Source organism: Sprattus sprattus (genome assembly GCF_963457725.1).
Source record: "Sprattus sprattus genome assembly, chromosome: 16".
Taxonomy (NCBI): domain Eukaryota; kingdom Metazoa; phylum Chordata; class Actinopteri; order Clupeiformes; family Clupeidae; genus Sprattus; species Sprattus sprattus.
The window spans coordinates 7,908,824-7,925,722 of record NC_137914.1 but is presented as its reverse complement, the minus strand read 5'-3'; the positions used below and the strand labels follow the sequence as shown (position 1 = coordinate 7,925,722).

General features: G+C 42.1%; 2 protein-coding genes across 2 annotated transcripts; one reads left to right on the top strand and one right to left on the bottom strand.

Annotated features, from left to right (window-relative positions):
- Positions 1-571: 571 nt before the first annotated feature.
- LOC308377592 (mitogen-activated protein kinase 14A) lies at positions 572-6,714 on the top strand (the record flags this gene model as incomplete). The annotated part of the gene is made up of 12 exons (XM_080854308.1): positions 572-690; positions 1,187-1,316; positions 1,687-1,745; positions 2,244-2,355; positions 2,452-2,481; positions 2,645-2,692; positions 3,029-3,143; positions 3,333-3,404; positions 4,494-4,573; positions 5,227-5,305; positions 6,309-6,482; positions 6,653-6,714. The coding sequence occupies 12 exons, from the start codon at positions 572-574 to the stop codon at positions 6,712-6,714; spliced, it is 1,080 nt and encodes a 359-aa protein (XP_080710434.1).
- A 5,665-nt stretch (positions 6,715-12,379) lies between these two features.
- On the bottom strand, positions 12,380-15,272 carry LOC308377769 (keratin, type II cytoskeletal cochleal-like; the record flags this gene model as incomplete). The annotated part of the gene is made up of 9 exons (XM_080854504.1): positions 12,380-12,594; positions 12,706-12,758; positions 12,887-13,107; positions 13,219-13,344; positions 13,457-13,621; positions 13,727-13,822; positions 13,930-13,990; positions 14,110-14,318; positions 14,799-15,272. 9 exons carry the CDS (start codon positions 15,270-15,272, stop codon positions 12,380-12,382), a joined length of 1,620 nt encoding a protein of 539 aa, XP_080710630.1.
- Between the last annotated feature and the right edge of the window lie 1,627 nt (positions 15,273-16,899).

Here is a 16,899-nt window from a genome sequence, read left to right as displayed (position 1 = left end):
CATCTTTGCTCCTTGACTGTCGATATGTAATGGTATGGAGTTATTGAAACTTACTAAGTGTAAAAAAGACTAGAAATTGAATGTTTCTTTTTAAGCCTCGAAAGTTGCACTGGGTGCCTTTAAGGTGTATGGGACTGAGTTTTACTGCACAGCACTGTATCCAACGGCTACCGTTACAGTATTACGGGCGGCTTATTTGTTGAACAACAATGATAACTGATAGCTTTTGATACATTGATTGCTTTAATTAGCCTACGTGAAGTAGACTTATCAGGCCTAGCCACGCCCCTGGGCCATTCACAATGAAATTATCCGAAATCTGTTAAATGCGTAGGCTACCCAAACAGTAGGCGAGTTTATCACACGCAATTCCACTCAGTTATCTGTTGTCCAACACTGGTTTGCAAAATTAACCTAACCACGTGAAGGGCAAAAGGTGCGCCTGGAGGCGGGCCTCATCGTCTCGCCAGTCTGCTTTCGCTCACCTGGGACAAAGTCAAGTCATAGAAGGATCCTTGAAGCACTGGAATACTGGTTGAGCATTTACTCCAGGAGAGAACCGTTTTAAACGATGACATCCCCCGTGAACGCGGGCTTTCACAAATTCGAGATTCAGAAGACAACCTGGCATGTCCCTGACAAATACACGTCTTTACAACCCATTGGCTCCGGTGCTTATGGAACGGTGTGGTAAGAACAGATACACACTTAATGTTTCATAGTGTGCGAACTGACAAGCCTACTCATAGCTGTGAGTGTCTTTGAGAGGTCCTCAGGGAAATCACTAGATTCTTCGGCAGAATTTAAACGACTATGGTCAAGGCATGATAGTAAACGATTCAAATGTCACGCTTTAGGTATTTGAGTTTGTTGAAAAGTACATGAATGTCACACCCTTACTCTACTTTAACTATCAAGTTGTTTATGTCTGAAAGATGTTCGTGCTGGTACAGGCTTTGAGATGAGACAAAAATCTACACACTGGTTTTGTCAAGAATATGCAGACATCCTTTTGAGATCTATTGTGCTTTCACTAGGAGATGCAGTGTATTGTCTATATAGTCGACATGACCATCAACATGTTGTCAGACCTATATGTTGACACAACATGATTTGTGTTAGATCTTCTTCAGTGGTTTTCAGTTCACTCTGTCAATACTGATGTGTACCATTTTGTCATATTTAGTTCTGCTATCGACCAGAAGACAAAAGACAAAGTGGCCATAAAGAAGCTGTATCGCCCATTTGAATCATTGATTTTTGCAAAAAGGGCTTACAGAGAAGTCCGACTACTCAAACATATCCAGCATGACAACGTAAGTTCTGAGGTCTTTGCAGTTGTGTTGCCGCCCATTTGTGTACCGTTATTACTAATCTATACATGAGAGTGAAATGATCATGAAATGGTCAATAGGAAATACTGTTTTAGCCACAAAACCAGTGAAAAGCTGGGAACATTGTTTGGGACTGGCACAGAATACTTGCCAAACAAGTTCTTGTATTTTGGCACTACCCTTATGTTAGTTTGTGTTGGTGTTGCCATACAGCTTGTCAGCTCAGAGCAACATTCTGTCCCTCTTCCATGTGGCACATAATGCTCATGGTAGACATGTATATATAACAGTAACACATCATAATATGTAGTCAGTATTATTTAATGTATAATTGAATGTTGGTTCCTTAAAGGTGATCTCCCTCTTGAACATCTTCACACCTGATTCCACGCTGGAGAAATTCCAAACCTTGTGAGTAGGTTCTTGGAAAAGTGCATTCCTGTGTTAAAATTCCCAGCTTGTTGAGACAAGCTATACAAACAGGGTCAGAGCTACATTCATGTGTGTGTGTGTGTGTCTCTCTCTATGATTTTATCTTTAACAGTCTGGAAAGACCATACTCTTTTACATTACTGTATTTAACTGTACTGTAACATTTTAAAACACTTGTTCTTACTTTTTGCCTGAGCTGTCTTGAGACTTAATGGATAACTTGAAGAACTCCTTAACTCCATTATCAACTGTTATATAATGGGAGTGACCTTACATGTCTATGCACATTCACTCACATTCTCTGAAGATAAGCTCTTATCAGCATACTAGTTTGAACGGTGTGAACGGAGTATATCATTTACACTAAATATGTGGTATATTCAAATATTGCTTTGTGTTTTGCAAGTCATACATGTTAATGTTTTGTGTTTATTGCTGAAGTGTATGTATGTGTGTAAATATATTTTTATATCACAGTTACATGGTGATGCCCTTTGTGGCACAAGATCTCAGTCACATCATGAAGAGAAAGAGACTGACGGACCGAATCATCGCCTATTTATTCTACCAAATACTACGGGGACTAAAGGTCTGCCTGTTGCGTTTTACTGACGTTTCTTGTGAAACAATAAATAACATTAAATAAATATGTAACAGTGACTTGTAATTATTTTTGTTTTTTCAGTACATCCATTCTGCTGGAATTATCCATCGGGTGGGTCTTCAAGCAATCTAGAAACTCGTGTCAATCTAGAATGCAGTACATATTATGACCTTATGACTTTCTCATACTCTATGTTCTTATACTGTGAGTCCATCAAAATGATTATATTTTGTTATTTACAGACAGAAATTTCGAATGTTTGTTTGTCATACAGGATCTCAAGCCTGGTAACCTGGCTGTCAATGAGAATTGTGAATTAAAGGTAAAATCCTCAGAGTTATGTAATGTATTGCTTAAAAGATTGTATTACCTGTTATGTAAGGGATAATGTTATTATCAAAAAAAAATCCCGATGGGACGAACAGGACCCTGACACGCAACGTCCTGAAGGGATTTATTTTGCGACATATCAGACCACTTAATGTTGGGGTGGCCCATTCTAATCAACGGAACTCTTTGGAACATTCTGAAGAGCCGTATAATAAAGTGAAATAGCACCCAGGACCTCTGGAGAACTTTTGAATATACTGAAAAGTTTCGAAAAAAGTTTTGAAAGTTGTTGTACTAATGAATGTCCTTTTATTCCCTCCTTTGGTAGATCTTGGATTTTGGTTTGGCTAGACACACAGAGACTGAGATGACTGGGTATGTGGTGACACGCTGGTACAGGGCTCCAGAAGTCATCTTCAACTGGATGCACTACAGCCAAACAGGTGAAAGAATGTGGCTTGATCTATTCCCTTGCATTTGTGTAAGTTTTAGATGTTCTTTTGACATGCTTTTATTACAGCATCAAAAATGTCTCTATCATTTGACAAAATGTTTTATTATCTTTTATTATAATATTTTATTTGTATCTTTTAATCAAAAAGCTTAACCTTTATGGTGCTGTTCCTGTACAGTGGACGTGTGGTCTGCAGCGTGCATTCTGGCTGAGCTGATAACTGGCCAGGTGCTTTTTCCTGGAAATGATAGTATCCTTCAACTAGTCTTGTTGAGATCACAGTGACAGAGGTTTACAGTATAAATACACATACACGTGATGCTGTGTGTGTGTGTGTGTGTGTGTGTGTGTGTGTGTGTGTGTGTGTGTGTGTGTGTGTGTGTGTGTGTGTGTGTGTGTGTGTGTGTGTGTGTGAGTGTATGTTTGTGCTTGTGTGTGTGTGTGTGTGTGAGAGAGAGTCAAGCAAGGATGTGTACCGGGTTTTGTGCTCTTTGCAATTTGTCATTAACGTACGACAAGATGCAAAGATACAATAGTTTTCTCTACCCAATGTAAGGGAGTCATATCTGTGGCTTCAACATGCATCAAATTTCTCTAGAACCAAAACCACAGCTCAACATTCACTATCACTAATGTTCACGTATGACATATTAAAAAGCACTGCAAAGACAAAAAGTGAACTATCTTATCAGCCCTCTTCAAACAAGGGTGGATATTGTGCTGGATCTTACTATTGGAATCAATCCAAACTCAAAGGATGTTAATGTTGTGTATTTTCTTTCCATATTAATTGATCAGGCTGGCTCAATGTCTTTTTAAATATAAGAATATGCAGTTACATGTTTTGGAGACAATGCGAATCTGAGTGTTGTTATACATGTGCAGTAAACACAGTGCTAAGACAACAAAGGATGTGTTTCTGAAAAATAATGACCCAACAAAGCAAACATTATCATATCATCATTAATTTAACACACAGAATTCCTATTTAGATATCAATGCTGAATTGTAAACCCAATAATAGATCATTTACATCATTGTTTATCTTATAGATAGAAATCAACATCTAGACTCTATCCAAGAGAAACAGAGTGGTTTGTTTAGCCTGTGGACCTACATTCCTTTATGATTTGGGCGTGCTAAGACAAATCAGCCTGTGTGTGTGTGTGTGTGTGTGTGTGTGTGTGTGTGTGTGTGTGTGTGTGTGTGTGTGTGGCCGTGGCCGTGGCCTGTGTGTGTGTGTGTGTGTGTGTGTGTGTAGCCTGTGTGTGCATATGCTTGACTTCATGGACTTGTTTCTCTGTGTCAGTACTCTGCTCTCCTTGACGTCTTCACTAAGGCATTGATCAGCTGAAGAAGATCCTGAGAGTGACAGGAACCCCCCAGTCCTCCCTGATCCAGAAAATGCAGAGTGAAGATGTACTCTTACTTACTGTTCCGTGAGCAGAAGACCCACACATGTGTAGAGGCGGGCCTGAGATGAACAATTCAAGGATTAGATTAGATTATTGTTGTTTATGCAACAGTTAGTTCCATTTCTGATTGGACAAAAGGCCTATGGCCGAATCACATCTGTGGAAATATCTCTCATTCTCATTCACTCAATCTCATTTGTGTCATATTGCTTAATTGTTTTATATTGTGAATTACTGTAAATTCTTATCATATACTATGAATTGCCCTAATATAAATTGCCCTAAAAGATAGGAAATATAACATTTTGTTATATTTTGACATCAAAATCCCCTATTTACCGTGTCATTGTGTATCTTTTTCTTTTTTGCCCTTTTCCACCATCATAATTTATCTTCATTTGTCCAATGTGGATCATCATTCCACTCAGACGCCTTTTTAATTTTATTAATAGTAATTCTTTTTTTTAACTCACCCTTTCCCAATGTTGTGGTTTAAAATTGAAGAAAAGGTGTAAACTCAAATGTGCATCTACAAAAGATGTCAACGTTGTAATACCTCTTTCTCTAGTATGACTCCCTTTAGGGTAGTAGCATTAAGGATTGTTGATGTATGTTTCATGCACTGATAGAACCATCCTTTCGGTTGCAAACATGCAGGCACGCTCGTATGTGCAGTCCCTACCCGTTCACAAGAAGAAAGACTTAAGAGAGGTCTTCCCCTCAATGGATGCTAAAGGTTGGTCTGAACTTTTGGTTTAATTGCAGGTCTTGTACACAGGGTGGCAGTGTGGTCCCAGTTCACAATCATAATTGTTTACAACTGTCTACGAAAATCTATTTGATAAAGTGTGGGTCTTTTGGCATTCTGTGATTGTTTAACAGTACAGTAAGGGGCACAGTTTTTTTTTACTGAGCCTGTAGGATGTGGACATTCCCTCCACCTGTAAATGTAAAATGTCCCCTTTAGTAAATCCTGTTGTTCAGAATAGTGCATTGAGAGGCTGATATTCATTGTAGAGCCCATGGCTGAAAGAATGGCATTTTTGCATCTCTGGTTGGAAGGTCCACTCTGATGATGATGTTGCCTAACTTTGTGAGATTTGTTTAGTTATGCTGTCACACATTTAGTATAGTAAAGACTTCCTGTATGTCGTGTGGAACAAACTCACTCTTGTCACATATGTTAGTTGTGTCAGTTGTTATTATCATTAAAAACAGTCATTAGAACATGCTCACACCAAATTCAGGCCTTAAGATCCACAAAGCACCATTACACACATGTATAGATTCAGTTTAGCCTTTGGCAGACAGGGTTCCTTAACTGAATAATGTTTAGATGTTTTATGAGATATATTCTGATTTCTTATTTCTGGTTTTCCTTTGTATAATTAACCACCCTTCTTGACTATCTTGTTTTCTCAACGCCACTCTCTTCTTTGCTGTCTTTCCCTCTCACTCACTCTCATTCTCACTCTATCTCTGTCTATGTCTCGCGCTCATTCTCTGTCTCTCTCTCTCTCCCACTCCCACTCTCTCTCTCTCTCTCTCTCTCTCTCTCTCTCTCTCTCTCTCTCTCTCTCTCACTCTCTGTCTCTCTCTCTGTCTTACTCTATCTCTGTCTCACGCTCACTCTCATTCTCTGTCTCTCTCTTTCTCCCACTCCCACTCTCTCTCTCTCTGTCTCTCTCTCTGTCTGTCTCTCTCTCTCTCTCTCTCTCGCTCTCTCTCTCTCTGTCCAGCGGTGGACATGCTGGAGGCCACGTTGCTGTTGGACCCCGAGACCAGGATGACTGCTGCACAGGGCCTCTCTCACCCCTACCTGTCTGAGTTCCATGACCCTGAGGCTGAGCCCGAGTCTCTCCCGTATGACGACTCCTTTGAGAGCTTGGAGTTGGATACGAGCGAGTGGAAGAGTAAGAAAAGCTTATTCCACTCATAACTACTCTCAGGCAAATGCACTCAAACAGATAGACTAGAAAGTTTTCAGAAGGATACCACAACTTATATGATACTCATTGTTTTATTAAGGACTAGTAGAAATTCTTTTGTGTTTCATAGGAATATATGTGTTTTGGTTTTTCAGGTCTTATCCACATGGACATTATGACCTTTGACCCCAACAACCCCAGGGAGATTGCAACATAGCATAATCCCACAGATTCGCAGCATGGTTGCAGCCTTTTATAGGATAGGTCTGATGTATTTTGTTATTTTTTTTAAGGGGTTTTAAGAAAAATGATTATACAGTTTTTTGATTATGTCCAGCCATGTCAGTCATTTTTTCCATCTGATTTTATAGGGCATATCCTGGAAGGCTATAGGGGAAGACACAGGTGTTTATCTGTCCTTCACATGGCCATATGCTATCAAAATGAATTTGAGGATGGTACCAAAACTAGTTGCCTGTAAAACGATATCTCAAAAAGTGTCAAATTGTTGCATAGTGTTACTTTAATATGAGTTATAATTATCACATTCAGACTAGAAAAATATGATGGAATGCATTATAACAGTCCAACCAAAATATATGTTACAAGTGATAAGAGAATATGTTACAAGTGATAAGTATTGTTCTATGTGTTACCTACTGATGTGGGATTTTAAGGGTCCTCCATACATATTTTGCTTTATACGGGATGCAACCACAAGATGTCAGTGTTCTGTAGGCAGTGAGTTTATTTAACTGTAAAGGAAATGTGCCCTTAATATAAGTTGTTGAATGTGAGAAATCCATTGTAAAGCATCTTCTTTTCTACAATGTAGCATCTTCAATCACAAATTAAATGGTTTGAATATGTATTGACTATTTATATTGAGCTTGAGATAGGGCGCATATCGTGGCCTACTGTACTGTAGATGCTGCTTCAGTATAACTACTTAACACAGATATCTCATTTGCTAATATGTTTAACATGGATTACTTAAGTGTCACATGTCACCTTTAAAGCTCTCTCATGTGCTAAGAGGGAGGAGCAAAGACATGACATGCAGCAGAGACAAAAAGAAAGAAAACAGAGATGGACAAAAAAAGACACAAAATTACATTTCATACAACCTTATGACTACTCTCAGACTATATATGACAACTAAAGGACACTTTCAGCATATCTTAAACAGATTATATCTCTGTTGGTGTTAACCGGTGCTCTAACAGCTCTCAATAAAACACTCAATAAAAGGATTCTTGTATTTAAAGTCAATGGGTTCCAGGAGGGCATTTATAGCTCACATTTTATATGCGATGCAATGAACTCACTAACATTGCACCTACTGTATGTATCTTGTATAATTAGCACCAGTGTTTACCTCAGAGGAGGCATCCAACAGCAAATAAGTTGCAACTGAACACTCTTTCACCAGCTAATCACTGCCATATGTATTGCTAATTATTGCAATTATTGCTTCTTGCTAACAGCTGGTACTTATTTGCAATTTTCCTAAGAGCGTCTTGTGGCACTGCCACAAATGCCATAGGACTTCAAAGGGTGTATTTCAATCGTCCATTTCAGGTGCACGCAGATCCAAGTTCAGGGTGACTCGGAGCTGTCATTACTCAACAAGTCAACAACAAGGAGAGGGCCTATGCCTATGCCTCAAGGGGCCTTAGAGGAGCCAAGGTTAACTACTCCACATCTGAAAAGGAGTGGCTTGTGGTGGCACGTGCGGTGGAGAAATGGCATCACTATCTCGAAGGGATTCCATTCATAGTCTATACTGACCATGCTGCACTCTCGTGGGCCTCTTTACATGTCCCAAGACAACCTTTCGGCTTACCAGATGGCTCTTAAGGATGCAGCACTTTCAGTTCCAGGTTTAATATACATATAAGGCTGTAGGTCAGTGGTTCTTAACCTTGGTTCGATCGAACCCCAGGGGTTCGTTGAGCCACTCTCAGGGGTTCGGCAGGGGTCAAGACACACGCAGTATAGCCCGGTTCACACTAGCAATGTTGGGCCGTTTTTATACATACCTACGTTTTGAAGAAATCACGTTTTGAAGAAATCACACACAAATGCACTGATGAAGCTTGCAGGGTTCAGTACCTCCAAAAAGTTTAAGAACCACTGCTGTAGGTGATCTGTGGTGACACAGGACAATGCCGTGTTGGCCACCTATGTAGCTGGCGAGTCCTCAACATGGAACACTGAGTTGCCAACCACACTGACTTAAGTAGCCTCAGCCCAAAGCAAAGATGAGGCGGTGAGCGAAATAAAACAGGCATGCACTGGTAGGTGGGTCATCCTGTCCATATTAAATTGGAGATCCAACAAGAGGTCTTGTACAGGGTGGTGCAATATGCAGTGGGGTTACATGCTAGGCATGGATTTCAAGGGTCCTTTTCCCAAGAGCTAGAAAGGTCATGCATTCCTGTTCATCCCTGTTGACTATTACACCAAATGGGCTGAGCTCTTCCCATTGAAGGACAGCAACACCAATCGGGTATGTCAAATCTTGAAGGATGAGGTTTTTTACCAGATGGGGGGTTCCAAAATATATCCTGTCTGACCATGGACCTCAGTTGCTCAGCCAACTCTTGACAGATCTCTGCAAAGGGTGGAGCTTACCCAAAAAACAAGAAACAAGTTACCATCCACAATCTAATCTCACAGGGCACATCAATTAAACCTATGGTTGCATCTTATGTGTGACAGAATCACAGAGAGTGGGATAAATGGTTAACAGAATTCAGGTTTGCCATTAACAGTGCGAGACAGGAAACCACCGGCAAAAAACCTGCTGAAATTGTTCTGGGAAGACAGTTGAGAGGACCCCTGGAAAGGCTTGTTCACCAGATCCCATCACCCATCTTACCCCATCATTAAAAGACAACACTAGCTCAATGAAGAGGTGAAAAATCTGTGAGGAGTGCACAACTTAGACAAGCCAGGTACTATAATGCCCACAGGAAAGATGTGCAATTTCAAGTGGGAGACCTGATCTGGGTTTCGTACACACCCTCTATCCAAAGCTTTGGAACATGTCTCATCTAAATTGGCATCAGAGTGGGCAGGCCCAGCCAAAGTGTAGAAGAAGCTTGGGCCAGTAAACTATAGAATTAAGTGAGTTCACCTAATGACAAACAAGTCAATCTTTGAAGACATTCTTTAGAGGTCTTCCTCAGTAGCCTTCGGCTGAGAAGGACTCTGTGGCACTGCCACAAATGCCATAATACTCAGATCACACACATGCCCCAGTAAATTAAAGTTTACTTTAAACTGTTAAGGTTATAGCGAGGAGGTCGTAATACAGTCCTAAAGGCTGTATTTGTAATTTGCTATCAGGACATTTACTGATGTTGTGACAGAAAAGAGGACTTTTAAGTTTGAAAAATAAAAAGAACATATGTGGAAGGAGACAGGAAGTGCATGTGTTGACCATTATATTGAGCATAATTCAGTGCTTGATAGGGTGCGTATGTGTGGAATACTTACCTGGCAGGTGGAGAAGCCATCGACGTGTGCTAAACAAAAAAATCTGGAGGATTTCCGTGTAGAGCCTGGGTGAGAACAATCCTTTTGTTTGTTGCTTGACCTGGGCTGGATATATATGTAAACAGTGACGGTTCTACATTCTTTTATACACTTCTTTTATACAAGTTGAGATGAGTCATAGATAAAGTCATAAATGTTATAAAATGCAGTTTTCTGGATTTTTTTTGGTTGATATTCCGTTTCTCATGGTTAAAATACACCTACCATAACAATTCTAGATCACACATTTCTTTGCAAGTGGCCAAACTTGCGAAATCGGCAGGGGTTCAAATACTTATTTTCCCCCACTGTATCTATCTGTACTCTGCTAACTACTACCTACTGCCTAGAAGTTGGAAAAGTTGATGCAGTCAGTGGACTCCTTCCACCAATTCACCTTGCCCTTGATGACCACATAATCATTCTGTATTAGGCCTATCTATTTGTATTAGCCATTTCACACAAATCAGAAAAACGAAAACATGCAGGAATTATAGGCCTGTACCAGGGCCGGAGTGGGGCCACTTATCAGCCCGGGAATTTCAGGCCCAAGACCGGCCCACTTTTTCCATGGTAGTGGAAATTGGATAAATGAAGCATCAGTTCAGCTCTTACTATCCTGTAGTTTTTTTAAATGAATACCATGGTTCAACAAATAATGTAAAGGTTAAATAATAATCCACTTAAGTTGAGAAGTTAACAAAAAATATTCCACTATTCCACAAGGATACAGTATGTTGATAAATTAAAAACGTGTCTAGATCCTGTGCAAAATTATCAAAATGATAGGCTTCCTCATCTACACTAGCATCTGCCTGTGCCTCTGGGATCTCTGGCTGGGCTGTTGTCTCACTGGATGCTGTCTTCTCTCTATATATCCACTGGATGCTGTCTCCTCTATATCTCCTCTCTCAGCATCTGACTCACCTGTATTGCATTTGTTGGAATGAGACTTCATGGGGGCCGTCATTGTCATGGTCATTATCATTTTTCTGCATGGGTATTATATCGTGGTGATTTACTCCTTTACTACACCCACTTCTGAGCAAACAATGCATATTGGTTCATCAAGTACTGTCATACAGTATACTCCTCTTTCTTATATTAAATAACTTTAATTCAGATTGTTTATTCTGTTATCCTCTCTACCGACATGGCCTCCTCATTGCAAATTTCGGGCTCATCATTTTCAGCAGGAGACTGGCTTATTTGCTGCTCAGAAGCTACAAAGATTTGTTTTAGTGCATACACAGATCAAGTTTGAGTTTTGTTATCAATATTTGCATGAGTCTATCGTTCGCCATATATTTGGTGATACCAAAAGGCTCCATTTGGGAGACCCAGAGGTGAACTGTCCCCCGTGGCCCCTCCCCTTCCCCCTTCTCCACACAGGATCTGTCCACGGCACCTTCTAAATGAGCAGGAGCGCCAATTTGCCAATTCCACACACAGTGATATGAAAGATAATAGAAAACCGCTTTGCAGCCCAGATAAAAAAAAAAGGGCTCGTGCCGCCCCCCAAGTTTTGTGCCGCCCTGGCTGCTCAGTTCGCCCGTGCCTAAAACCGCCCCTGTATGTAAAGGCCTACTTTTTTTCTTATTTTCTTTTTGAGCTCTTGTGTGTTTCCTCTCATTTTTACTGGATTGAAGAACGACTAAATGATGTGCAAACCTTATAGGGACTTGATATATGGCTTGATGAATACAATTTCTTTGCCAGATTCAGATGCCTGCTTTGTTTATTTTTTTGATACTTGAAGGTCCTTGAATTCAATTTGAGAGATGTAAGTGAAACCATTTTCTATAAAGAAGCCAAATAGCCAAGTCTTTGCAAGATTTTATTAGGTTGTTTTGAGTCCCTGAGGAGGCCTTGCATGGTGAAAATGAGGACACAGCATGACAAAACAGGTTGGCTGGTGGTTTCATACCGACTCACTGAGTACACTGACTTGCCCGAATTAATCCTGTAATAAAGTTTTTTTCTTTGGAATATTACTTGTTACAACTCATGTGGTGTGCAACTCAAAACAGACACCATGAGTAAGCATAGCAACACATGTTTGAAATCAAACACTTTATTTGCACTTCACATTTACATTTGGGTTTGGTTACTCTTTGGCATGTGATGGAGTCACAAGTCACATATGCATTGTTGTGCTTGTATTCAGCGGTTTTATCACATGCATTGCATTGCATGTGGGATGGGTGGAGGTTTTATCCCACTCACTTTCTGAGTACACTGACTTGTTGTTTCACAGCTTTCAAACTTCCTGGAGTGGAATTGGAAAGAGCATACAGGGCAAAGATCAGAGGGAAGAGAGGAGAGGTGTGGTTCCTCATTTAGAAGCGGCGGAAGCCACTTGACATCAAAGAGGAGCGAGACATGCTGCTGCTGCCACCGCCAATGCTGAGGCTGGAGCCGCCGCCCATGCCGATTCCGCCGCCGAATGACATGCTCATGCCAGCGCCGCCACCATAGCCGAATCCACCGCCACCGCCTCCGCCAAGGGCCAGGCCACCGCCTCCTCCTCCTCCAAGGGCCAAGCCACCGCCTCCTGCAAAATAACATTTGATTTAGTTAAAAGGCAATCAAATAAAAGTGAAATATGCAGCATGGTTAATTTCCTGGCTTTGTATCCACACTTGAAATGAATAAATAAACCTACCAGCAGCGCCTGAGGTTTCCTGGACGTGAACTGTTGCAGAGCCACCACCAATTCTGTGGCAGGGAGGAAATATTAGGATTTTGTATTTCTTGCCAAATAACAATAGTCAGATAATTCACTAGTAGGTAGGTTTTGTACTTAATGCAGTCCTTTGTAGATGTACTATGTTTCATATGCTTACCTGGACTCCTCTCCTTCCAGCAGGGTCTTGTAGGTGGCAATCTCAATGTCGAGGGCCAGTTTGACGTTCATCAGCTCCTGGTACTCGCGCACCTGGCGGGCCATCTCCTGCTTGGCTCTCTGGAGGGCCTCCTCAAGGTCCCTGATGCGCAGCTGGGCATCCTTCACTGCAATCGTTCCACGTTCCTCAGCCTCTGTAATCTGGGCCTCAATGCTGGCGCGCTGAATCGCAATAAAAGAGTGCAAGTCAGCCAGGTGGAGGTTGGTTAAACGTTGGCCAATGATAGCATTAGTAATACTCAGTGGCGTTGGCAAAGGGGGAAGGTAACTGACCTGTACTTTGACTGACTCAATTTCCATCTGGAGGCGGCTGATCATGCGGGTGAGCTCAGAGATCTCGGACTTGGTTGTGCGCAGGTCAACACTGTATTGGCCAGCAGAGGTCTTCATCTCCTCAAACTGTAGAAGACCAAGAGATGTTAGCATGAAGTTCCTACTCTGTGCCCCTTTCAAGAATAAAGGCTCTTTCATGACGAGGTAATAAGTGGTGGTGCCAGTTTGATGCACTCACCTTGGCCTGGTACCATGACTCTGTCTCGGCCCGGCTGCGGGTGGCGATGTCCTCGTACTGAGCACGCACTTCGGCCACAATGGAGTCCATGTCCAGAGAGCGGCTGTTGTCCATCTCCACAATAGCAGAGGTGTCCTTGATCTGTGCCTGCAGCTCACGCAGCTCCTGTGTGAGGAAGAGAATGACAGATGTGAATGTTTGATATGAGCTTGAGAACATTGCAAATCATTTTTGATGTGACCCTGTCCATGAAGAATGACCATCTCTCACCTCTGCATAGACGACCCTGAGGAAGTTGATTTCATCCTGAGAGGCATCAAGCTTGGCCTCCAGTTCCACCTTGATCATGTAGGCAGCATCAACATCCTAAAGAAGAATGAAGGATTGGAATAGAAGAATAGGTTCAGATATTACCAATGGGAGATCATAGCAGAACATTGGTAGAGACTGTAAACACTTTTTTCTGTTTTTACCTTCTTGAGCAGAACAAACTCATTCTCCACTGTGGCACGATTGTTGATTTCAACCTCATACCTGGACAAATGGAGCACAGTGTGGTCAGTTTTATAGAGCTAAGAACTGAAACCCCATACATTCCTTCTATTACAGGTGGTAAACACTGGCAAATGTTCATAAATAATTAAGACACTCACTTCACTTTGAAGTCCTCAACCAGAACCTGCATGTTTTTCAGCTCTGCCTGCAGCTGGACCTGCCCACTGCCCACGCCGTCGAGCTGTCTGCGCAGGTTACCAATGTAGGCCTCAAACATGGAGTTAATGTTGGAGCGCACGGTGGTCGTGCCCTGGAGGAGGCTCCACTTGGTCTCCAGCATCTTGTTCTGCTGTTCCAGGAAGCGCACCTGTGGGGACAAAATGAAACACCATTAGTCCACTTATACTATACTTAGTTTTTCTACAGAGGTTACACAGCACTCAATAAAAGAAAATATTCATTTTTTTTAAGTTGTAGTAAGCATCCTGTTTTTTCTTTAACTCCATTTAATTAGTGAATCATAACGTGAACTTTGACATCTGTGAACAAAAGATGGCGTATATTTGTACATTTGCTTAAATGTTTTTCACTTGCAGGTTGTCTGGTTCACACCTAAGATAGTTTGCCAGAATGCCAAGTGTTGTCATCTGCTGTAGGGCATAGGCCCTCTCTGGGTTAGGGTTTCAGAACATCTCCTTTTTCCCTAAGTGACTTAGTGAAGACTATTACAGGCAACTTTCTTTCAGATGATCAATTGAGTACAAGATAAACCTAGAAGAATGGTGTCATGCACTCTTGCCAGTGCATGTCTCTCTCTGTTGGATTTTGCTATGAGAAAAGCACTGACCTTGTCGATGAAAGAGGCGAAGCGGTTGTTGAGGGTCATGATCTGGTTCTTCTCCTGAGTGCGGACGGTCTGGATGGTGGGGTCGATCGCCAGGTTCAGGGGGGCGAGCAGACTCTGGTTGACGGTGACAGCTGTGATGGCTGGTGCTGGTGCTATGATCGCACCACCTCCACCACCCATGGAATATCCCATGCCTCCTCCGCCGAGAGCCAGGCCACTTCCAAGCCCCAGGCTACCTACACCAGCACCGAAGCTGCTGCTGATGCTAGCACTACCTCCGCCGACGCTGGCACCACCTCCGCCAATGCTGTAGCTGTAGCTGGAGCTGGAGCCACCGGCAGCGGCACCGCCACCACCTCCCAAGGCCAAGCCACCGCCACCCATGGAGCGGCTGGAGAAGCTCCTCCTCATGCTGCCACCGCTGCTGAAGCCACCACTAATACTGCCACCGCTGCTCATTCTGGATGAAGACATTCTTATGCTCATGGTTGCTGAATTACGGAGGGCTACAAGCCAACAGAGAGAGGAGAGATAGAACAGCACTGGAGCAGGTGAGTCCACTAAGAGGAAGGATGTACCTCTGAGTGTCTTGCTGTTGGTGCGATGCCTCTTTATACTGCTTGGAGAGGGGGTAGTTCTCACCTGAGTCCTGCTATCACCCCACCTCCACTGCCTGAAGACACTCGCCCTGCAAGTTTACCTGCCTGCGGGAGGTGTAGGCAGCCATCTGATTGGTGGGGAGACACTCAGCTCTGTAAGATGAGAGGCCTCCAGCACATTCAGGTACTCTACATACTACAGGTAAAGTCACAAAGGGCCGGAGGGGGATTGTAGGGTGATGGAATGGCAGTCATGTTCTCTGCTTAATCCCTTACCCATTCTCATGGATGCCTGATAGCACATTTCTCATGGTTTTAACTACTTTAGTCTCAGGCATGCAAGTGCCTCAGGATAACATAGCTCTCTGATTCTATCAGTACTAAACATTACAATCATTTCCTCATGGCTGTTGATGTCTATGAATATGGCAATTTTTTAAGATGACGTCACCGGAGGGCAATAATAATACTTATCAGACCGGCAGACCGGCGAGGAGGTCGATACGCGGCTGGCATGACTACCCATTAGCCAATCAGAATGCTCGTACTGTCGTTGCCATATAATAAACAACGTTAACATCTTTTGAAATTGGATTGATATTAAATAATGAGATCCTGTTAAATAACAACATCCACCCTTGTCTGAAACAGGCTAATAAGATAGTTCACTTTCTGTCTTTGCAGTGCTTTTTAATACGTCATAAGTGAACATTAGTGATAGTGAATGTTGAGCTGTGGTTTTGTTTCTCAAGAAAGTCACTGCATGCTAAAGCCACCGATATCACTCCCTTACATTGGGCAGAGAAAACTATTGCAGAAGGCGTCTTGTAGTACATTACTGAAAAATGGCAAGCAGCACAGAACCCAGTAAACATCCTTGCTTGACTCTCTCTCTCTCACACACACACACACACACACACACACAAACACACACACACACACACACACACACACACACAAACACACACACACACACACACACACACACACACATACACACACACAGCATCACGTTTACATGTATTTATACTTAAAGCCTCCGTCAGTATGATCTAAACAAGACCAGTTGAAGTATACCATCATCTCCAGGAAAAAACACCTGAAAAAAAATGATATGAGTAAAGCACAACAACAGTTGATGTTCGTTCATTGCTGTGTTCTCAAAAGCACATGTGCACTAAAGATAACACCTTTTTCATCTTTTCACTTTTCATCACACTTTGCCCATCTCATGAGCGTCTTTCCCCTAACGACACTTTCTCACTTTCACCCACTGCAGAGCTGAAATAACTTTGACACTCAACACCCTTAGCCACATGACTTCCTTTCCCAGAGAGTATGAAGCTTGGTCTTAATCTGCCTGAAAAGTTCAAACGTCTTTGGAGATTAGGGTGTGCTCAGCGTAAATGTCAGCATTTTTTAAGGGTTAAAATATGGACTACTTGCATATTTGCAATAGGTTAAGTCCTCTTTTTTTTTAAATACAGATTTAAAAAAAACTT